Source organism: Notolepis coatsorum (genome assembly GCF_963971535.1).
Source record: "Notolepis coatsorum genome assembly, chromosome: 13".
Classification (NCBI taxonomy): domain Eukaryota; kingdom Metazoa; phylum Chordata; class Actinopteri; order Aulopiformes; family Paralepididae; genus Notolepis; species Notolepis coatsorum.
In genome coordinates, this window is record NC_140177.1 from 128,596,119 (window position 1) to 128,621,647 (window position 25,529).

Here is a 25,529-nt window from a genome sequence, read left to right on the forward strand (position 1 = left end):
GACCCTCTCTCTCAGCGCTGATGTTATGTTGAGATCAAACGTGATGCTTACTGCTTTTGAACTGTAGCGTTATTATTGTGAAGGTGGGACTGGGGGCAGAACTCACTGGCATCACAGACTGGGGCCCAGCGACACAGTATAATAATGTCATTTTGTACCTACCTACCACTAAAAGAAATATAATCTGAATAAAAAAATAACCTATCTACTTTGTATATACTACTATCTAATATGTACTAGTATGCCTATACTAATACCTACCTAAGATATTCCTTTATTAATGGGGAAATTCAGAGTACCTACTATGCACTCAAGAGTGTAGCACTGAAGTTCGACACAGTTTGATGAATATCAATACCACAAACAACCACTTATCCTTAGCTCAGTTAGCGGCCAGTATTGTGGTTGTAAAACGGTTAACCCTTTGTCGCGTGGCAGTGAAAGGGTTAACCTTCTGTATTGTTGCAGTGAAAGGGGTTAACCCTTTGGTAGTGTGGCAGTGAAAGGGTTGATGTGACCTGTGTTTGTCCTCTCGTCCTTCTCTAGCTTACTTGGTGACAAAGAGACTTCTCCCTGAGGAGCCAAGAAGCAGACGGCTCATGACTTCTGACCAGGACACGAAAGTTGTAGCTGAACCGCAGGTGCAGCAAGTACAAGAGGCAAAGGAGAACTCCCACTTGGTAGGTCCACGCCCACATGATGTGGTGAATGAATGAAAACTTTATTTAACAGATTGCAGAATGGGTACAATACTGTACGGCTCAATACACACAATTGTTAAGGGGATGCAGACAGAGAAAGACGTTTGTCTTGTTTACATCAGGGTCCCCCATTTTCAATTCATAGTGACATTTATGACATACACAACATACTAAGGCTGAGCCCGAACGTTCGAACGTTCGTTCGTTACGCTGACATTCGGACTTTAATTAATATGTTCGAAAATGAGAAAAATAATTTTATTAAAAAAAAATGTATTAAAAAATTTAAAAAAAACGAACGTTCGTTCGATAAACCCTGGCGAACGTTCGAACCCTAAAAACAGGGTTCGGGGACAGCCTTACAACATACATGACATCATGACATTTATGACAATGGGACATACAGGTATATAGTACTGTTACATTTGTGACATACGATATGCAAATATACAGTACTGTTACCCAGAGATCCTAATCCTGGTACACCTGGCTGTCGGCGTGATCGCATCATTTGTGTTTATTTATTTATCTATCATTATTTTATATTGGGTGTCCTGATATACAAACTGATATCACAATTCCCACGAGATGAACACAGATTGCAATATTTAACATGTGGTTTTCCATACCTAAGCAGATATTGAGGAAAAAAACGTATTTATTCAGATTCCTTTATTGTCACTTATTTCAGTACTTTACAGCAAGAAGAGTGGAATTCTATTTATTGTGGTCCCTCGACCATAGCAGCTTCCAATAATAAAATACAATAAATTTAGCATGGAATAAAATAAGATGACTAAAATAAAGATTACTATATACTAGGGCTGATTATTTTTTTGGAATTCGAAGCTTCGGGCCGAGATTAGATTTTTTTTCTTCTTTCTTCTAATTTCTCTGTTTTTCTCCCCGTCCCAATTTAGTCGTTGTGCCAATTCCCCCCCTCCCCTACCTGGTTGTTGTTTGCATGTTCTCCTACGAGTCGGTACAAGGGCGTCCGAGTCGATCGCACGCTTCCTCCGATACGTGCGGCGACAGCCAGTGACGTATTTTCACATGGCAGCGAGGACTCTCATTTGGTGAAGTGTAACGTGTGGGAGGGCACGCTATCTCCACCAAATCCTGCCCCCGCTGAGCAAGCACCGAGACCTGACCTGTAGGCGTCGCTGTCCACAACGCCAGATTCCCACCCACCAGCTTCCCACCCCCTAATACTGCCAATTGTATTAGTATGAATGACCAGCCAAGCTGGTAGCAACGCAGAGAGCTGGGTTCGAACCCAGCATCTCCTGCGTTGGTGACAAGCGCAATCTCTGCTACGCCACCTAGCCGCCCTCTGAGATTCGATTTTAATTCGAAGCTTTGAAAAAAAAATGTATATATATATTTTTTACGTTATGTTGTGGGACTTATACAGCACTTTGTTCAACTTTGTCAACCTTTTTAAATCTTAGACAAACTAAACACTTTGCTTCCATGAAATATTGTAAGTCGTCATTTGAGGCTTTATATAAAAAAAAATGAACACAAATCTGTCAGTGCCGAGTCCGACCTTATCTTAACCCTTTATCTGCCACAGTGATCTTAATCCACTCTCTGCCACCACTATAAGTCTATGGAGATGTTCCCCTTATTTGCATGGCTATAACTTTTTAAATTGTATTGCTAAATTGACATTACTATGGCCCATTCAACGTCAAGTATCTATCGTTTAGGATGTAGCAACGTTCTACTTTTTCATTCACATATTCATACTAAAATACGGTCTAAAGTATAAATATGTTTTTATCGTTTTCTGCAGCATTCTGCAGAACGCGAGTTATAGGCATAAATACATATATTAGATCATCAAATGTAGTTTGATACCGATTGCCGTCAGATAAAAAATTTCAATTGTACAAGGTCCTACACGTCATGCCTCATCATCTGCTGGTGACCGGGGGGGGGGTTATAAGTCCGTGGCCGGCGTTAAATGATTCATGTAGTATGGGCGATTTATATATCAGAGCAGATTATACGTTTAATAATAATCAAACACGCTGAAACTCACCGCGGCTTCCTCTGACCGTTGGGTGATCAGCGTGGAGCAGAAATATCTCTATTATGAGATGTTGATATATGCGATCCATTTCCAGGTTGTATAATACTATATGCGTCCAAATCATGTTTATAGAGTTATTTGCAACCGATCGCTGTCCAGTGTATCAAGATGGAGTCCCGCTAACGATAGCGAGTGCCCGGACGAAATATGGTTGAGCACCACTTCCCGCGCGTCACTTCCGGTTTTGGCGATTCACCGATCGGCCACCAGATGGCGGTCTTGAACCGTTGGAGAGTTGAGAGGAGATCAACAGCAAGTCTCAAGTCTCCGTGGGTGAAATATGATTGCCATCACAGATTTTTGAAATATTGATCTCAAAGACGCCTTACGGCGTCATTGGCAGATTACGCATGGCGAGCAATGACGTGGTAACACGTTCTTGGCGAGAAAAGGGTTAAATAAAAAACAGCATTGCTTTTTTTACATAATCGGATTTTATTTTCATATTCGAATCCCATGCCCATCGAACGAAGCTTCGAAGTATTTAAGACAGCCCTACTATATACAGTTCTAAAAAGTGTGCAGTGCAATACAATGCATTTAGCATAGAATAAAATAAGATGACTAAAATAAAGATGACTATATATACAGTAATTTATGTTTTCAATATGTTCATTTCCCATACTGCCCAGCCCTACTGTGGAGGTGTCCATGGTTTTTAAAAGGCTTCAGTTGGCCATGTTGTTTATGTGGGTGTGTCGGGTTAAAGGTTCCCTCTGACTACCACAACAGTGCCCAACAATCCTAAGCTGCTGACATCATTGTATAGCACCTTTCATACAAGAATTGCAGCTTAAAGTGCTTCACAGCAGAAAAAAGAAACAAGCACATAAAGTGCAGACATAAAAAGGCCACCTTATTTATGGTTTGATTCTATGACATTTTTTAAATAGACAATAATAAAGAGTAAAATAGAATAAACAGTAAAATAGTGCAATAAAATAGTAGAATAGAATAGACAGAGTAAAATGATGCAATAGTGCAATAAAATAGTTCTGAATCTGATCAATTAAATCAGAATGACTGTTTAACAGTTTAAAACTATCTTTACCTTCCTTTTTGACCCTTCAAACCTCCCTCTCAGGGCAAACCTCCCTTTCAGGGCGCAGTTCCCTCTCGGGGAGCAGTTCTAGGCCTGGGTCCCCCACACCGTTTTAAAACCTGAGTCTTTCTTCCTGCTTGATACCCACACAGTTCAATACCTGACCGTTTAGAACCTGTAATAAAAGTGTAAAATAGAATGGACAGAGTGAAATAGTGCAATCTACAGTACAATCAGCAGCAGAGTGTAATTAAAAGGCTAATGTGAAGAGGTATGTTTTTAGCTTAATTTTGAAAATATTTAGAGATCTAGATTCCCTAGTGTCCATAGGTAGGGTGTTCCATAGCTTTGGTGCATAGTTTGCGAAGGCTGCATCCCCGATTTTCTTTAGGCTGTGGTTGGGAACCTTCAATAGACCGGTAGTAGATGATAATAATATTCTAGAAGGCACATTGTTGACTAGAGAATTTGCAATGTAGCTTGGTCCTGTTCCATTTACTGCTTTGTATATAAGGAGGACGACCTTAAATCGAAATGTTACCGGAAGCCAATGCACGTTAGCTAATACTGGACTGATGTGGTCTCTCCTCTTGGTTCTAGTTGGTAGTCTAGCTGCCGAATTTTGAATGAGTTGGAGTCGTTCTGCGTTTTCTTTTTTGGGAGGCCGGTGAGAGTGCATTACAGTAGCCAAGTCGGCTTGAGATAAAGGCATGGATCCGTTTTTCAGCATCATTTTGATTTATAAATGGCCATACCATAAGCTATGTTTTTTTTTTAACTTCTTTTTATTTTTTTTGCGTTTATCGCTTTTCTGGTCAAGTATGACCGACAGATGTAGGGTGAAACGGGAGAGAGAGCAGGGGAAGACATTCGGCAAATGACGGCGAGTCCGGGAATCGAACTCTGAGTCAACCAGGTCCGTGACGCAGCACGGTATTCCGCGACGCAGCGCGGTACATGGTGTGCTACTGGAGCACCCCATAGCTATGTTTCTAAGGTGGAAGAATTATGTTTTTGTCACCTTGTTGATGTGTGATTTAAAGCCCAACTTGCAGGTTAAACCCTACTCTTCAATTATGGGTAGTTTACATCATTGGTATCTAATTTAATTATATTTTTTTTCCATTTGACGCCGGAAATGCCACTCCGAAAGGGGTAAAAAGGTCCATGCACGAATAACATGCACACGCGAATCAAAAAAGCTTATCAGGGCCATGACGTCACGTCGGCTATCTTTCCCCTACTTCTGATCCACTACAAGGAGTTTTGACGAGTGCAGAAAGCTATTTCCTTGATCCAAATGGACCCCTTAACAAGACGCAAATGGGTTTAATCGTCGGGAGACTTTGATGGACCAGCTACAACTGGTTGAAACAAGGTAGTTATAATGTTTTTAATGTCGTAAAAAAAGAACTACATTTACCACTAGGCAGCCTGTTGTTCAGTACAGCAGCGCTACTGGTCTGTGGGCTGTCACCTGATCCCCGGGTCATGGTATCAAGCTGGCTATATGGCTCTGGCTAACGTTACCCCGCTAACGTTAGCATTATGTCTAGTGATGCACGATATAATATCGGCCGATATGGCCGTTTTTTTACACATCGGTATCGGACCGATATCAAGATAGGGCCGATATTTAATTTTTTTTTTTTTACATGTTTTGGCCTTAAATAGTTTCAAAATATCAGTCATTTCTGAAAATAAGTTACAAAAGTAAAAAATGTATGCGTTTTGGAAAATAGCTCTTTATTTGATTATCATAAAGTGTTTTCTATACAGAGATATCGACATCGGTAAATATCGGTATCGGCCAGAACAGCAATATTAATATCGGTTATCGGTATCGGCCACAATTTTCACATCGGTGCATCACTAATTATGTCTACTGTCGTGCATGTAAAAGTTTTGGGAACGAGTCAAATGTGTAGGTCCTCTTCTCAGACCTGTGAGGCAAAGCACTGCTGCACACACAACCTGCCGGCTAGCAAGCTATGCGCCCCGGCATGTTGATACGATAGTAGCCCCTTTAGCTACTATCGTGAATGATCATGGCGCTGCAACGAACGGCTGCCTCTCTGATCGCTCCGTCGAGACTGTGCTTTCTTTTGTTAATTTTTATAGTATTAAGAGTTTTATTTGCACCTACTGTTGGTGCATTATACGTGTATGACCGTCAGTCAATCATTGACATTGGATTAAAGAAAACTTACCGATTGGATTGCTCTCTGGATCGGATTGCCGAACAACAACAATGGCCAGCTGAGATCCTTTGTTGTGGCCATGGCCAAAGCCAGGAGACGCCACGACGAAGAGGGAAGAGAGCCGGAGTCCGGAACAGACTGAGGTCCAAACGACACAGAACCACATTGCACACTCACTCAAACAAACAACACACTGCAGCACCCACTCTCCACACTTTAGATCACACAAACACACTTTACACTTTATATTTATTGATAAAGGATTTGCACTACAACTCGTACACCTACTGTGAATTGTACCTAAATTGCACCTCGTCCCATTTCTGCCTTGCACTATATAGTATTGTATATTAGTACACTGCACAGTATTGTATATTGTATGGTAACTACGTCTATTCTGCATCGAACATTGTACATATGTCTAAACTGAACACTGTGACCTCATTTTTTTACTTCTAATTTTACTATGTTATTTTATTTCATACTTATCTTGTCTTGCACAGTCTCTGGAGCGTAACAGTAAGAAGCATTTTGTATAAAAGTATTCTGTACTTCTGTATGACAAATATTAAAGAAACTTGAAACTAAAGAAACTTGAAACTTGAGCTGCACTCGGTGCATCAGTGACGATAGCTATGAGCTAACTAACGCTACAAGCTCAAACACCTTATAACTACTACTATTGTCGTGTCCATAAGTTCCTTGGCAGAATACTTGTGATGACAAAGGTATACAAAGAGGAGAGAACCATTTTAAATCGGGTGATGTTATGAGTTTCGGCTACCAAGCTAAGCTACGTTAGCTAACTTAGCTAGCTTCTAACGGTGTATACCAGGGTTAGAAATAATTTTTTTTTCAAGGGCTTTTTTTTGTATTTCGCGGGCACAACATTTTTATAATGAAAATTAACAAAGATTATAAAACATTGTTGACACTTTTTTTTACAGTCTTCGTCCCAATTCTCGAAGTCAACTTCCTGTCTGTTATTGCTACGCAACTGCAGTGTGGGGGGGAAACTGCCCCGCCTGGTACATTGTGTACACTATTTAGTGGAGAAACGGATAGTTAAAGCGGCAAATTAAAGACAAACAAGCAGACTTTTCTTCAGTCCTTCACAATGCCAAAGAGCTGCTGTTACGCGTTATACTAATGACAAACAGAAATCCAAATCGGAAGTTTTATACCATCACAGAGGAAAAAGTGGCTGGTGGCTAACGTTCGGCTAACTCGCTCTGCTGTTGTGGTCGTGGTAATTAGGGGGAGTTTCTTTGACTCATATCTCGCCTTAGAATCACCAGAAAGGCTTTCGAAATAGTGAAATGCCATGTTGGCCTCAATATTTTCAAAACAAATCGCATGAAAATGTTATGAAATGAACAAGAATGTGATAAAACATGTAATACGGTAAGAACGGAGCTCAATGCATGGATTTGATGGTAGAAATCCGTATGGTCCCCCTATACCAAGATGGCGGCGGTCTCGTGACATCAGAGTGTCTTCGAGAATGTTTGATAACGTAATGTTAATGTCTCCATATATAGGGCTCTACGCTAACCTTTTTCCCAAGGAGCACATGTGCTCCTAAATAAAATGTTAATAAATAAAATTTAAATACAAATTTAGGAGCACACAGAAATTTAGGAGCAGAGTGACAATTGTTCAAGTAACACACACACACACACACGATGTGTGACATGGCTTGGTTTCATGTTTTGAGGTACCTTCAATTATCTGTAAATAATACATACATACAATAATACATACATACTCGCACTATAAGCCGCACCTGAATATAAGCCGCAGCAGCTAAATTGAATGATGTGTACATATATAAGCCGCACTGGACTATAAGCCGCAGGTGTTTTAATGTTTAACTACCATATGTAATTAGCATTGGGACACAATACTGTCGGACAAATAACAAGAATTAACTCATTTACATGTTGTATTAAGTTTAGCAAATAAGGGAACAGATAAATAACATTTCAATGCAGTCAAAAAAGCAATATTTTGATTTTTACATTTTCGGGTTTGGTCACGTCGAGTCACATATAAGCCGCACCGTTATATAAGCCGCAGGGTCGAAAAATGGGGGAAAAAGCGCGGCTTATAGTCCGAAAAGTACGGTAGATTAAATATGATTGTCCCTGAGGGCCAGTTGTGGTGTTGTCAGATCGATCAATGAAATATGTTGCGCGCTCAGCGCTGTGGAATGAAGGAAATGCGCATCAGGATCATTTGGATGTTATTCTTTGGAGTTGTGTTACAAATGGAACGGTCTTTCCCCGCCGAACACAAGTTACTTAACGTTACACAGGTCGCGCTATGCAGATGCTTAGCTTGCTAACGTTAAGATAGCAGTGTAACTTAATGTTACACAGCACTATGCATGCTTGCTGAAAAGCAGAGCTCTCGGTCTGTCTGTCTGTGTTCGCACCTCTCAAGCACCCTGTAACACGCAGCGGGCCCCGCCTCCCTCCCTCCTTGCATTCCACCCAAAAACTGAATTTCAGTCCAGTTTCTTAACTATTAACAGCGGAGCTGTTTTGTAATCTTCACTCTGCAAGTAAATGATTTTTCCGGTTCGCACACACACATATTATTAGGGCCAAATACGAGGGAAATGCTCGCATTGTAGAGCATATATATAATTATATATATAATTAGTAAACTGTCAGGGGCTTTTATTGCCCCCCATAACTGAAATTCGAGGGCATTTGGTCAATTTTCAAGGGCATTTTGCCCCAAGCCCCCGTTAATTTCGAACCCTGCAGTGTATACACAATATGTACAACGACACAATGATTTTCATTAGTACAAATATGGTAACATGGTTGTGGCTTTTACAAATAGTGGTTAGCTTTAGAGATGGATGGCTATGATCACGGAGCAATAGTGTTGTTAGGTGAAACAGGTAGAGCTGCCGCGATTACCGCATTACCGCGGTATCGCTGTTACATCACGGCCACCGCAGAGTAGGCTGAATACCGCATCACCGCTGTTTTTTTATAATAATAATAATAAAGTACCCTCCTCTCGTTGGGCTTGCGGCTCTGCAGATATGATTTTACTGTCTGCAACGAATGTTATAATAAAAGCCCTTCGTTCTATACACTTGTCTGATTGAAAACTTTATTAACAGACCGCAGAATGGGACAACTCGGCACGCTCTGAGCAAAGAAAGGAACTGAGATGGTCCGGTAAATACGCTGATGTTATTGAACGTATAACTATATAATGTTAATGCCACAAAACGAATGCCTTTATTATAAAGTAGTAACTTTATAGTAATAATAATAAGAAAGGGTCGGGGGGGTAACCACCCCTGCCCGCGACACCGAGTGAACGGCGCACGACCAGAGGGGAAACTTCGAATCCGTGTTTCACTTTCAATAACTAATGTGTGCTTGCCGAATCCCAAACAATATTCATGCTGCAAAGTCATCCTCTAAAGATAGACATTTAGACTCGAGGCAGGCTATATGCTATAAAGAGTAGACTACTACTAAAAACAAAAAATGCATTCAAATTTCTTTTTAATTTTGTGTGCGTGCGGTAATAACCGCGGCGGTAGGAAATATTTTCCACATTTGTGCGGTAAGGAAAACATCAATACCGCGGCAGCTCTAGAAACAGATACATTTTCATTCATTACTCCTCGGCTAGTAGTAGCAAGGCTCTCTGCCTGCCACTAGCTGTGTGTGACTCAGCCCCCTGGTGCCTGCACCTGCTGTGACGACATCATTTGGATTACACGTGCACGTTATGAACCATTGATTAAAATATCCACGTGCGTGGTGATTGTGTTGGGCAGACAAAATGTTTGATAAAAATGTTAAAACTGGGTCAATTTCAATATACCGTCACTGTTGGCCTAGTCCACATTGTTTATTGAACAAAAATACAACCTGCAAGTTGGCCTTTAAAGCTTAGGTCTGAGTCTATTATAACACAGAGACGTGTAACTTCGGGTTTGATCCAAGGAGTAAGTTCTAACATTTATCTTTTTGTTATAGGACCGACTAGTAGGATTTCAGTTGTCCTCATAACATTTTAGGAAGTTGTTTGTCATCCATTTGTTTATTGCTAAGAGACTGGAAATGGAGTTAATAGCGGTGTGATAATTTGGTTCAGCGGATATGTACAATTGTGTCATCTGCGTAACTATGGAAACATATATTGTGGTTTTTTTCCCCTCCGATTTTCTCCCATCCCAATGTTAGTCGTTATGCCAATTCCCAATCCCCTTCCTGGTCGCTGCGCACTTATCCCCCACAGAGTCGGTCTGGGAGAGTGGAGGCTATCGCATGCTTCCTCCGACACACGTCTAGCCAATCAACCGCTTCTTTTCACCTGGCAGCGCGGACTCTCACTGAGAGGGTGTAACGTGTGGAAGGATCACACTACCCCCCTTAGATCCTATCCGCGCTGAGCAGGCGCCCTGACCGAACTGTACGAGTCGCTGTTTACAACGACCCGGACCCACCCCTCCAGCTTTCCCACCCTCTAATACTGCTAATTGTATTAGTGTGAACGGCCAGCCAAGCTGGTGACAACGGCGCAAGCTGGATTCGAACAGGCGAATCCAGCGTCTCCGGCGTTGGTGACGAACGCAATCTCCGCTACGCCACCTGACGGCCCCATATATTGTGTTTTCCAATGATGTCTGCAAGTGGCAGCATGTATACTAGTGAGAATAATAATCGACCAAGACAGCTCCCCTGTGGAACTCCGAAGTAGGTGTCATGTTTCTCAGAAGAATGATCTCCAAACCTGATGTAATATCTTCTCACTTTGATATATGTTCCGAATAGGGAGGTGTAGTGCTTACGTCATTTTCTTTTTTCCTGTTCCACCCTCTGTTCCACTTAATGTATTTCCCCATTGACCATTTCTAAATCGGCTCGTTTTAGATAAATAAAGCATTAACGTTGGCATGGTGTACATTTCTGTGCGTATTTATCCACAATCTATAGCTCAACATAAAAATATTCGCAATTAATCGTAAAGGTAGCAAAATAACAAAGTTTCAGGGCTGTATGCTAAGCTTTTTCCACTAGGGGCACCGTTGCCTCAAAATGAGAAATTTAGGGGCACAGAATATTTTTTATGGGCACATTTTTAAATAACAATTTGACTAGGGATGGGAATCGAAAACCGGTTCCAGTTGGGAGCCGGTACCTAAGGCCATGGTTACACAGACTGTTTTTGTTTTTGTTTTGAATACGTTTTGAATAAGTTTGCTGTCCCTGTTAGTTAGAAATGCCGTTTTGGCAGGAAACGTTTTGGCCCTACTGAAAACGCTGAAATTGTGTCTCCGTTTTGGATACTCGCCAAAACTCGCAGACAAAGTGTCGTGTAATCTGCACGGAGCCGTTGTTGCTCAACGCCCATGCGCAGTAGATACCCACATCTGTGTGCCCTCACCAACGTCCGGTGACAACAGAGCTATAGCTGCAGCTACCATGTGTTGTCAAGTTATTGTTATAAGGACCCCAGTCCAAGCTACAACAGTCTGCATTCCCTTAACAATTGTTTGTATTGTACCCATTCTGCAATATGTTAAATAAAGTTTACATCCATTCATTCTGCTAGCATTAACGATTGCATGAGCAGCTGGCTAACGTTAGCTATCAGACCCTGTTAGCTCAGAGCTCCTCTTTCAATCTTAACAAGCATTAAACAAAATGGCCCAGTCATCTATTCACCTTTGTTTAATACACGAGGCGTTGTCTCTAATGTTATCTAGCTCCTGATATCAGTTTGGTGCTGGCTGGCTAACTGATGTGAGCTAACGTTAGCTGCTAGCCACAATGCTATACTGTTATAATGGCATATTCCATTCACGTTAGCATGTAGCTAACAACATCTGCAATCTTTTTTGAGACTAAACTATCCGCTCTTGGTGGTCACTTGTGTTGATGTTAGTTTTGTTTCATCAACAAATCATCAACAAATGAGGCAGAACACAGTGAATGTATCTGTTTTTGTTTATTGCACTTTATTTCTTGCTGAAAAATAATGCTTCATTGGCTAAAGTGGCTCGTGGAGGCATTTTAAAGAGGCTTTTGAGATTTTGAACAGGATGTGGAGTGTCCTCATTAAAGTTCTGATTGGTTGAAAATTGCCTTCATGTTCGCCACCTACTGCCACCTACTGCTTTGCCATTGTACTTAGGGCTGGGCGATATAACGATAACGATAAATATCGCGATATATTTTAATAATCGATATCGAATATCGAAATAAAAAAAAAATCGAAAAATCGTTTTTTTTAATTTTAAATTTTTTTATTTTATTTTATTTTTAATTTTTGTACCTGCAACAGGGCAGTTTTAAAACCAGAGACAGTGGACAGACTTGTCTTTATTGCCTGCAACTTAAAGTAATGGCTTTGCTTGTCCAAATGACAATACTGACCAAATTCAGATTTCTTTTTCTCTTGTCCATTTATTTTGTTTGCTTTCTAATTTAAAATCAGTGGTGCAGTGGCAAATTGACAGTAGGTCAAACGCTCCACGCGCGTGCGCGCGCATGCACAGTTTTTTTTGGCTGCTCTCGTCCTGCAGCTGGATACTATTGCCTCACAGCGCGGCCGTCAGCGCGCGGCCCAGAGAGCGCCGCTGGCTCTGCGGCTCTGCAGCTGCATGCTTCTCCGGGAGTCCGGTTGGATAATGCCATGTAAAAAGCGATTGCGCGTACTTCAGCCTCAGTGACCGAGGTATAACGCCGTTATACCGAGTTATACCAGCACTGCACCACTGTTTAAAATACATTTTGAAACCGTCTGTACACAGTAGGCTATGTGTGCTAGCAGAACTAGACTCCAGTCACGAGTCACAGTGCACATGTGCGGTGGTTTGTCCACCAAAAAAGCGCCAAAAGATCGAAAATAAACTAGCAGAGCCAGAACTGTTCAACTCCTCTGGAGCCACAGCCAGCAGAGAAGCCGGTTTACTTTAGCTTTTAAACCAGCTGCAGCCTGAGAACTGGAGTGTGAGGGGATGTAACACTAAAGATGGCGGCAATGACAAAGAATTGCTGCAAAATAAACATACATCTGTTTAAAAAAAAAAAAAAAAATTTAATTTTCTTTTATACTTATAACAATTCGATAATTATCGATATCGAGAAATAAAATAAAATTATATCGTTATCGCGATATGATTTTTTTCCATATCGCCCAGCCCTAATTGTACTACATCACTGTGCTCAGGTTGCAAAACGAATGTCTAACTCGGCTGCCACTACGTTGCGACCTGGAAAAGCGAAACTCCATCGCTCCACTGCAGTATCATTGTGGGCGAATGGAATTATTATAATTGTTTGCCTCCAATGGAGATCTCACCATGGAATAAGGGGATTTATCATCAACCAATGGACATATCGATCTACCAGATGGCGATCGATAACGGGGAAATGCTGTAGGGCAGGGGTTCTCAACCTTTCTGCTGCCAAGGCACCCCTGTGTCCAATAAAACATTCCAGGGCACCCCTAAGTTTCTTTAATAGTTGTCATACAGAAGTACAGAATACTTTTATACAAAATGCTTCTTACTGTTACGCTCCAGAGACTGTGCAAGACAAGATAAGTATGAAATAAAATAACATAGTATAGCATGTAAAGTAGAAGTAAAAAAAATGAGGTCACAGTGTTCAGTTTAGACATATGTACAATGTTCGATGCAGCATAGACGTAACTGAGTTACCATATAATATACAATACTGTGCAGTGTACTAATATACAATACTATATAGTGCAAGGCAGAAATGGGATGAGGTGCAATTTAGGTACAATTTACAGTAGGTGTACGAGTTGTAGTGCAAATCCTTTATCAATAAATATAAAGTGTAAAGTGTGTTTGTGTGATCTAAAGTGTGGAGAGTGGGTGCTGCAGTGTGTTGTTTGTTTGAGTGAGTGTGTGCGTGTGGGTGTGTGCTGTGTGCATTTGATGGTTGTTGCATAGTGTTTATTGTTCGTTTAGCAGCCTGATGGCCTGGGGATAGAAGCTTCTTCTGAGTCTTTCTGTGCTCGCCTTAAGACTCCGGTATCGCTTGCCTGACCGCAGTAGTTCAAAGAGGCAGTTGTTCGGGTGGCTCGAGTCCTTAATAATTCTCTTAGCCTTCCCCTTGCACCGCTTGTTGTAAATGTTCTGGAGGGTGGGAAGCCCCCCTCCAATTGTGCGTTCGGCTGAACGTGTCACATTTGTAGTCTGCTACGGTCTTGTGCAGTGCTATTCCCAAACCAGGAGGTGATGTTGCCGGTCAGGATGCTCTCTATTTTACATGAGTAGAAGTTCCTAAGGATCTTCTGACTGACTTGGAACTTCCTTAGGCGCCTGAGGAAGTAGAGGCGTTGTCGTGCCTTCTTCACAACACTGTCAATGTGTGTGGTCCATGTCAAGTCCTCGGATATGTGGGCTCTGAGGTACTTGAAACTGTTCACTCTCTTTTTTTTTTTTTCTTTTTTTTTGTGCACTACCTATCTTTGTGAGAGTGGCTTCTCAGGGTTCCAGACAACATCATAACATGATGATCCCATAGCAAATTTTGGACATTGAAAACATTGTTCCCCTGCAGGAGATGATGATCAGACTAGACACACAATACATTACACACGCACTCCTCTCACTCACACACAGCGATCAGAGTAAGACACACACATACACACTCCTCTCACTCACACACAGCGATCAGAGTAAGACACACACACATACACACTCCTCTCACTCACACACAGCGATCAGAGTAAGACACACACACATTCACACTCCTCTCTCTCACACACAGCGATCAGAGTAAGACACACACACATTCACACTCCTCTCACTCACACACAGCGATCAGAGTAAGACACACACACATACACAAATTACACAGTACACACCTCTCACTCACACAGCGATCAGAGTAAGACACACACAAATTACACAGTACACACACTCCTCTCACTCACACAGCGATCAGAGTAAGACACACACACATACACACACACGGACTCCTCTCACACACAGCAAACAAAAGTTATTTAAAGTACACTTCCACTTTAATTTGTATTATTTAATTTATTTATCTTGTTATGAGTGATTGCTGTATTGTTCTTCAAATACATTTTCATTTAAAGTGGCTTAAAGATCCAAATTCAAATGTTTCATGAGTCATTATTTTAATTTGCTATGGGATCATCATGTTATGATGTTGTTGTTTGGTCCTGACAAGAGTCTCAAAGTCTGGGGTGATGGTAGACAAGCAACTCTGAGGTCATGCTCAATGTCCAATCTGTTCCTCTGCTCTGTCTTCAGCTGGACCAGAGCTGAGAAGCCACTTTCACAAAGATAGGTAATTAAAAAAAAAAAAAAAAAAACCTTTTTTTTTGGTTTTTTGTTGTTGTTGTTGTTGTTTACATTGGTTTTCGATTAGTCGACTAATCGAAAAAATAATCGGCAGATTAGTCGACTACCAAATTAGTCATTAGTTGCAGCCCTACATACGATACATACGATAAAGACTTTTCCGGTCCTGTCTTTTTTTCTACAATGATGACAAAAGTGCTTGCTTTCAAAATAACGTTTATTTAACCCATTGAAACCGGGAAACACATTTGTGTGTATATGCAGGCTATATAATGCATTATTAGCAGGCGTTTCAGGTCTAAATGTATAAATAAATATAGCAATAGTGTGACCATTTCTCAAACAGAAAATCATGTATTTTTTTTTTAAATACAGAAAAGGATCACACAACATGATACCAGTCTGGTTTAGCATGAGAACACAACATTGCAGCTGCACTGTTTTACTGGGGCAATCTCAGCGGTCGAATTGGTACTGGAAGGTACTGAATTGGTATTGGTAACTGTAACCTGTTTCGATGGACGAGTTATAAACGTGTCCATTTTGTGTGAAAATTCAGCTTTGCGGTTCACGTTGGAAATATTATTCTAGTGAGGTGACGATTGATTATGACATCACATCCCTGCAGAGTGCCTTTTACTGTTTATCTGTTAAATACAGTTTTCATTCATTCATTCATTCATTTACATTTTGTATCATAATAATCAGGGACCGAAACTAAAGCCCGCCGCCCGCCAGGGGCGGGCTGTTTTTACCTTTGGCGCATGACACTTAGAGGGCTGCCCGCCGTGTGGCGTGTAGACGTGTAGTTCATAACTTCATAACGATACTCTTGTGCGAGTACAGATTATAGCCGCTCGTCTTTTTTTTCTCCGCCGCGAGATCGTTAAAAAACTACAAGTCCCACATCGCACTAGGTCCAATCACAGTAGAGTGACGTGACTGGTTTCATGAGGAAAAAAAGCAAATGACCAATCGGAAGCTATCATTTGGCTTGTTTACTTCCATCTGCTCTAGTCTATATCGGACCTCCATCTAACGTTACTGTTTAAACAATGACCCAGTCAACTATTCACTTTTAGTTTAATACATGACGAGGCATTGTCTAACGGTATCTAGCTGGCTAGCTACTGATAGCTGCTGATATCAACAAATGCTCCAGCAATAGTCTACTCGAGTGCATAATACCTCCGGTCCCTCGTTAGCTAGCTTAGCTAGCTTACGTTGATCCATCTGTCCCAGTAAACTAAATTGTCTTAACGTTATCTACCGGGCTAGCAGTAGCTACAGATAGCTCCTGATATCAATGTCTTATAACATTGATTGAATGCGTATTCTAGCTGAGGGCATGTTGAATGTGATTTGACAAAAGAACGGTAACGTTATAAATAGGTCCAGCTGCATCGCCGGAGAATCCTTGCATGCTGAATGTAGGGTCTAGCTGAATATAGGGTCTAGCTGCAGGGCCGGAGAATCCTTGCTGGAGCTGGAGGCTACTCAAGTATACACACAGACAGTGGAGCTGTTTGCAGATAGCAAGCATTTTGACTTATTGCGTGGTGGCGATGTCTCGCAGATAATACAACTACAAGTATGATTATATAATATATATTTTATTTAAAAATAATTTTTTTATATAAAATATATATATATATTTTTTTAATCAAAAACATTTTGGCAGGTAAGAAATATGCTTGGCGGGTAGACTCTTCCCATCTACCCGCCACTGGCCGGTGAGTCAAAAAGTTAATTTCGCTCCCTGATAATAATCATAACACAGCGGCTGATACACTCGTTCTGCGAGTAGACCATCGCCGTCGGAAGCGTGTAATTGGCACTTTTCAGAAGCTGTGTGGTCCGGTCTTGAACTTTCCATAACGTGTCTCGATAAATCCATTTGATTAGATCCAGCACTGAATGCATTTAGTGCTTATTATCACAACGACGATTGCGATAGCCGCTTTGCATTTCCTTGATAACGGACATAGGACTGCTCTGGAAATGCGTTGGAAAATCTGTTGGTAAAAGTAATGATGCCTGCCGCGGACGTTAAGTTGGTGAAGTTTCTATAATAACTTTACGAAACGTGTGATCGATTTCTTTTTTAGTTCATGTTATTAGATTAGGCAATTATTGTATACACATGAAGCACTAGATAGACTATTTGTTTAGTTAAATAGTTGCAGGGCTGTACGTAAACTTTTTTTGCACATAGCACTGGTGCTACAGAGGTTGATAGTTTTGTAGCACAGGCCAAAATCTTGTAGCACAAGTATAAAACGTGTTATATTTGTAACGGTCACAAATGTGCCTATTGTATTTGTGTTATTTAGTTGCAGTGCCATGTTTGGCTGTCATTTTCATGCTGACGAGTTGACGTCACACAGCCAGACACGTTACGTGTAAGGAATTACATTACAAACATTACAAAAAATGTTTAGCTCTTCCAGACATTTAAATGAAAAACTATTTATTGTTTTTAATACAAATAGACCTCCTGTTCACTATAAAGTGCCACGTTTTGATATATTGAGCTTTAAACTTTAAGTAAATTTTTTGGAACACGCAACCCCTTCCTCTCCCAAACCGTTCCTGCAATTGTTTTATGTTGCATGATGATCATGGATACATTTATTATGTATTGTATTTTTTATGTTTAAATATCAACATCATCTGTCTGTTCACCCTCAGTACATTTACTATCAATATAATATTCTCGTCTGACTTCATCTGATCTTTTCAAACGCACACACACAGAGGGAGAATGCCCCCCCTTCTCCCCAGTCCTCCTTCCAAGTCCCCACTCTGCTGTTCTGTCGCTCTGAACAGGGCTTTAGCTTGTTGTTAGCTTATGCTAACGTCGCGTTAATTCCGGTCATAAAGGAATGTCAAGGATTGCAAAGCATGTTGTATGCATTTGACCCGTTGCAGAATAAAACGGCAGGGATTTGTTTTGGTTCGCGAAAACACTATCCTTGTTGTTGCAATGTGCGTGTTCACTGTTCCAGACTGTAAGATCCTGATCAAACTGGCCAGTATCACGTCTTCGTCTGTTTGGCCCTCCATCCAATTCCTCTGCGTTGTGTCATTTTAATGGTCCTGACGTCTCCGATACTGGCAGATAAGATCCTTATCTCCCCCGTTAGTGCAATCCATAAACCATAATAATTCTCCACCTCCGTAAGAATTCGACACTTCGACACCGTGAAAAAGCGTTGTTTTATTGCTATAAACAGAACCTCATAATCAGATGTTATCAAATGTTATCAAATTGTATCGTCCTTGAAGAGTCTATTCTAATGATCTTTCGGTGTGTTCGTCTATCTAATGACCTTTCAGTCCAGTCTATTGTCTCTCAGTCCAACAGTGGTCAGGCCTGTTCGTTAGCCAAGACCAACCTCGTGGTAGCCGAAGCTACTGATGATGTGGCATCCCCCCCCCCCCCCCCCCCCCCCCTCTGTTCATAAGAGGAGAGAGAGAGTCTCTCCTGGTTTCTTCCCTCTTAGTCTCAGCCAGATTTTGGTCTGCCCTACCCGGAACCACTGTCAGCTTTATAGGATCTTCGTCATAGAAACGATAGCCCCGCCCCTCTTCCGGTTGTCAGGCGACGCGCTGTCATGACAACCGCGTTTAACCTTTACACACACTTAAAAACGTTTCTCTACTGTGAACCGCTCTCCCTCGCTCTGGGAGACACTCCGTCTTATCTCAGATGTTCTTCCAAGGAATGTCAACAAACACTCTTGCTGGCAGTGTATTCAATCCACTGGTCACCGTTCTGAACCAACCTCTGCTAAGCCAAACACATTTCTGCCCTCTCTGACCTGGCACCGTTAGATGCTACCATCTTTCCCCAATCTATACATCACATACATTGAAAAAGCACCCCAAATCCCTCATTCCCCCCTTTGATTCTTAATCAACCTTCAGAATCATAAATCATTATTTGGGTTTTTTAATTAATTATGCCAAAAATAGCCTGTGCAAACCAACCCCATCTCTCGTGCACAAGAAACGAAGATGTCCCACGGTCAACCCAGTGATCTTGCTGCCTGATGTCTGTTTGCGCCCCCCTTCGTGCACAAAGGGAACCGAAACCGACCACCAAAACCAACAACATCCAACGACTCATCACAATTGGAGCTCCTCTGTCTGCTCCCAATAATTCTATCCTGTTGTTTTACTGTTTTCCCTCTTATCAACCTTCTATATATATATATATCCTTCTGTACATATATCTTCTATATGAATCCTCCATTTATATCTCATACTCCTAATCAATGAACACCGGACTTCTCGCTCTTGTCTCGTCTCTCGATCTCCTGATTGACTCTGAAAGGAAGTCCCTGTTTGTCCATGATTCACCGCCCGTGCTCTGTTGTTTCAAAACGCTCTCTAAACAGCATCTCCGCGGGGAAACCCCCTCCGATGTCCGCCTCGTTCTCCCCTGGGCAAACAACGCCTGCGACCGCTGGACTCCGCCTCGTCGGCCGTCTCCGCCCCGTTGGCCGTCTCCGCCCCGTCAGTCATCTCCGCCCTGTCGGTCATCTTGGTTGAGGCTCATCTCCACCGCCGTCGGCCCTCTCCAGACTCTGAAAGCAGAAACACCACGCCGGCAGTTTTTCTGTACACTCGACCCTGTGTTTTCTATTAGTCTACCGTGGCGTTGGGCCTGCAGCTTGTTCTCTATATATTTTTTCCTCTGCAAGCCCCTGCCATGGCCACGCCCTTTCAGACTGTTGGACGGTGTGAGTGTCCTACAGCCCATGGCGCTATTTGTTCTCCATTAGTCCCCCACCTTCTCAACACCCATATCTAATCCTACAGGGCTGTTCCCTGTTTTGTTGTCTTCCGGCGTGACACCAGCAGCTAAACGATACCCACTCGGCGCTCTACGTTTGTCCCACGGGTGACCCCCAGCGCGCGCCAGTTCTTTCTGGTGACGTGTCCCCTCAAGACTCTGCCTATTTATTAGGTGTGAGAAGGCCCCACTGGAGATCGAACTCCCTCTTATTTCATAATTAAACTTATTTAATTAACCTGTATATCGATCTTATTATTATGATAATAACATACAACCGAGCATCGCTCTAACATACAACAGAGCAGGTTGGTTCCCTGCTCCTAACTCACATACGTACTCGTACTATCATCTAACATACAACAGAGCTGTCCGTCGCTCTATACCCTACGGGGCTGTCTACCGTCGCCCTGGAGCTGTCACGTCGCTCTATACCCTACGGTGCTGTCTACCGTCGCCCTGGAGCTGTCCCGTCGCTCTATACCCTACGGGGCTGTCTACCGTCGCCCTGGAGCTGTCCCGTCGCTCTATACCCTACGGCAGGGCTATTCAACTGGCGGCCCGCGGGCCAGATCCGGCCCGCGGGATGATTCTGACCGGCCCGCCAAAGATTACATGATGATAATAATTTTTTTTTTAACTTTTTTCTTTTCATGTCAACGTTAACACGCACAATTGAGCCAAAAGTCACTCAATTAATGACAGATTTCATTGATAAATTGAGGGAAAACTTTGCAAGTCGATTTGATGAATTTGACATGTCCAGAGAATTGATGCATTTTGTGAGCAACCCATTTGCCAATGTAGCTGCTATTTCCACAAAAGGACAAGAGTTCCTTGCATCACTTCACATTGATGAAGGTCTCCTGCAACTTGAAATAATTGACATGCAAGCATCATCTGCTCTGAAGCAGGCACCACAACATTTTGGATAAAGTGTATTCATGTCAAGACATTCCCCAAAATAAAAACGCTGGCAATATCTGTGCTAACAATGTTTGGCTCAACATACACCTGTGAATCCAGTTTCTCTCACATGAATGCCATTAAAACAAGCAACGTGCCTCCTTGACAAATGAGCATTTGCATCACTGTTTGCGGGTAGCCCTCACTTCCTATGAACCCTCTTTATCTGCCATTGCCCAGTCAAAGAAGTGCAATCGCTCTCATTAGATGCGTGTATGTAGGCTAGGCCTGTCTGCCCCCCACCCCCCTGATGTTTGAGAGTTAAGAGTGGACAATAAGTGCTAATAAGATGCTGTGATTTGCTGTTGTTGCACAGACATGAAGCACTTTTTCATAAGCTCAGCTGCACTATAAATGTGTTTTTTTGTTCAAGTGTTGATGTTAGAATGTTCAGATGCACATCATGCACTTGTTTGTTTTTTATTTTATTTTTATATTGAAATGTTGAAGAGGAGATGTTGCAGTTGTTGCACAGTCATAAATGAAGCACTTTCTGCAGGAGATGTTGCAGATGTGGCACATAAATGAAGCACTTTTTTTGAAAAGTATACTACTTTTGCAATGTAGTTAAATAAAAGTTGTGAAAATGTGGTTGCGTGTTGTGTCAAGTGTACATATATTCATAGCACAGGGAGGCGCCGTGGCAGTCCGGCCCCTGGCCCCTTGGGTTTCTGACAATGTGGCCCCCTGAACAATTTAGTTGAATAGCCCTGCCCTACGGGGCTGTCTACCGTCGCCCTGGAGCTGTCACGTCGCTCTATATACCCTACGGGGCTGTCTACCGTCGCCCTGGAGCTGTCCCGTCGCTCTATACCCTACGGGGCTGTCTACCGTTGCCCTGGAGCTGTCACGTCGCTCTATACCACACTTTGAGTTCCTTTACAAAGTTCTCACATACACCACCGTGTATACACACAAGCAGTTGGTAATCTTGAAAAAAATGTAACTCCTTAATTAACTTAAACTCTAAATATTCCCCTATGGGTAATGGAAACTACCCAGCACTACCCCCCCCCCCCTCCGCCACTAGGTGGCGACCTACTCCTCCTCCATTTGCCTGTATTATCCCACTGCCCCCCTAGATGGCGGCCAAAACTCAGTCTAGAGGATTGTAGGTGACGTGTCACTTCCTGATTCTAAACCCCTCGTGGCTGCGGCCATTTTTGTCTGCTCAATTTTATTTTATTTTTTTCCCACCCTCCCTTTAATGTCTCAAACATTCTCTCGCTACCGACCACACCCGTAACGGTTGTTCACTGCTCCCTTCACGTCACAGTCCCGCTTCCCGCTTTCTGCGTTTTGAACAGTAATCAAACTAAATACGATGTTGCCCCTTTAACTGAATGAACATCTCCCCTTTGCCTCCCTTCCCATCTCCTATACAGTGGCTTCTGTGCTCTGTAGATAAGACTCTCGATTTTCAAAACAAAAACCGGTGCCGCTCTGCTGTTATTCAACCACACTATTACAGCTGGCATTCTCTGTGTCAAACTAATTACGTTTACGGATACACTATTGTTCGTTTTCTTATTGGCTTGTGAAGTTGTTGAGACTCACTTTATCTTTTCACCGTCAGTTGTTCTGGTCCATGGCTGGGTCCATGGCGCTGTTTATCTCTCCGGCCTTGCTTGGCTCGCTCGCTGGGTTGGCTCGCGTCCATGGCTACCCCTTCACGCCTCGGCACTGCACACAGTCTCTTCCTTTCAAGCAACTTCAAAGCAAGCAATAATCCGGGTCACGGCACCAACTGTAAGATCCTGATCAAACTGGCCAGTATCACGTCTTCGTCTGTTTGGCCCTCCATCCAATTCCTCTGCGTTGTGTCATTTTAATGGTCCTGACGTCTCCGATACTGGCAGATAAGATCCTTATCTCCCCCGTTAGTGCAATCCATAAACCATAATAATTCTCCACCTCCGTAAGAATTCGACACTTCGACACCGTGAAATACCTTCTGAGGAAAAGCGTTGTTTTATTGCTATAAACAGAACCTCATAATCAGATGTTATCAAATGTTATCAAATTGTATCGTCCTTGAAGAGTCTATTCTAATGATCTTTCGGTGTGTTCGTCTATCTAATGACCTTTCAGTCCAGTCTATTGTCCCTCTGTCTCTCAGTCCAACAGTGGTCAGGCCTGTTCGTTAGCCAAGACCAACCTCATGGTAGCCGAAGCTACTGATGATGTGGCATTCCCCCCCCCCCCCCCCCCCCCTCTGTTCATAAGAGGAGAGAGAGAGTCTCTCCTGGTTTCTTCCCTCTTAGTCTCAGCCAGATTTTGGTCTGCCCTACCCGGAACCACTGTCAGCTTTATAGGATCTTCGTCATGGAAACGATAGCCCCGCCCCTCTTCCGGTTGTCAGGCGACGCGCTGTCATGACAACCGCGTTTAACCTTTACACACACTTCAAAACGTTTCTCTACTGTGAACCGCTCTCCCTCGCTCTGGGAGACACTCCGTCTTATCTCAGATGTTCTTCCAAGGAATGTCAACAAACACCCTTTCTGGCAGTGTATTCAATCCACTGGTCACCGTTCTGAACCAACCTCTGCTAACCCAAACACATTTCTGCCCTCTCTGACCTGGCACCGTTAGATTCTACCATCTTTCCCCAATCTATACATCACATACATTGAAAAAGCACCCCAAATCCCTCAAGACTCTACTGCTGCCTGAGACGCTACTAGTACTGCTGTGTGGAGATGCATCCGGCTGTGTGCTGTAGAGCGGATATGAGTCACGACACCACAGATTTTCAAAATAAGAGTATCATAATGACCTGAATGTTGCTAGCTTTCGGAGCCTAGTTATTATAGCTGGAGCTGCGCTAGGGCAGAAAGGAGACCCGCTACAGGATTTTCAAAATAAGACTGTTGTCATTCTATATTTTTAAAGAACATTCCCAGGCATCTCGCGGCACCCCTGGCAGTGCCGCGGAACCCCTGTTGAGAACCGCTGCTGTAGGGTATCCCACGGGCTGACGGTAAGACCTTATTCACCTAAATTACAGCCGGATTAGACATTGTTGTGAGACGCAAGCATTCGATCAGTGAATGTGGCTACTTACACGGACACTCTATTGGTAATCAATAATACTAATCGACGTTCCCTGCCGCCCCCCTTTCATCCATAGATGCTATGGGATAGTCCGGATCATAAGCAGTTTGTGTTATTTCATTAGCATATATACAACAGAAATGCTGTTAAATATAACGTTAGTAGCCTTTAGCTCTATAAGTAGCTTTCCAGAAAATATGAGATGAAATCTGCGATAAAGCTTATATTCACGGCGCTATAAAATGACAACCTATTCAAGGATATTTTTTCTTTAAAGGGGAACTATTTTACTATTTCTTACACTATTTGGGCACTTTTACACAATTCCTGTGAGTCTATGGAACACCTCTGTAATATATATATTTTTTTGTATTTCTAATCAAGTCCTCAAAAACAGCATTTTTCTACCTCAAGATCTTAAGCCGTTTTGAGCCTGGGCTCCAGCCACTGTGTGCAGCTCATCTTGTACCTGATGCCACACAGCCACATTATCATGCAGCGGTGTCTTTCTGACATCACAAATCATCACATTTTCAAATTACTCAGTTCAGTGAGGGTGAATATTGTGAGAGGAGAATTGGAAGAATGCGCCAATATGAGAATTAGAGACATAGATCATATTAATATAAGTTCACATAGCTAGGAAACAATGCTAAACACTCAAAAAGGCCATTGGCGCATTCTTCCAATTCTCCTCTCACAATATTCACCCTCACTGAACTGAGTCATCTGAAAATGTGATGATTTGTGATGTCAGAGAGACACCGCTGCATGATAATGGCGAGGTACATGATGAGCTGCACACAGTGGTTGGAGCCCAGGCTCAAAACGGCTCGAGATCTTGAGGTAGAAAAATGCTGTTTTTGAGGACTTGATTAGAAATACAAAACAATGAATAAAAAAATAAAAAAATAAAAAAATATTACAGAGGTGTTCCATAGACTCACAGGAATTGTGTAAAAGTGCCCAAATAGTGAAAGAAATAGTAAAATAGTTCCCCTTTAATTAAACGTAAAAAAAAAAAATTGAACTAAGTGATTCGAACATGTGACCATAGGCTCCACAGCAAGCTGAGTGACGAATGCATAATTTACACTTGTGCCAATTGCATGCGTTTGTGTAAGTATTATTATTCTAAGTATTATTATTATTATCTACCGGCGTGGCGGCAAAACCTGCATTATTATTATTAAAACCTGCATGTGTGAGCGTAAAAACAAAATGCGCATTGCCGCGCTATCGGCGTTGGGGCGAAACGAGCGTAGATCGCTGGCCAATCAGAGCAACGCGGAAGGAAACGTTAGTTGCCGA

The 25,529-nt window shown here is 42.3% G+C and overlaps 1 protein-coding gene across 1 annotated transcript in view; it reads left to right on the forward strand.

The window, feature by feature from the left end:
• The first annotated feature begins 556 nt into the window (after positions 1 to 556).
• larp4b (La ribonucleoprotein 4B) overlaps positions 557 to 25,529 on the forward strand; it is a 196,304-nt gene continuing 171,331 nt past the window's right edge. Inside the window, exon 1 of the mRNA XM_084327427.1 lies at positions 557 to 680. Within this exon, the coding sequence (XP_084183553.1) occupies positions 600 to 680 (81 nt within the window). The 5' untranslated portion in view covers positions 557 to 599. The remainder of the gene's footprint in view (positions 681 to 25,529) is intronic.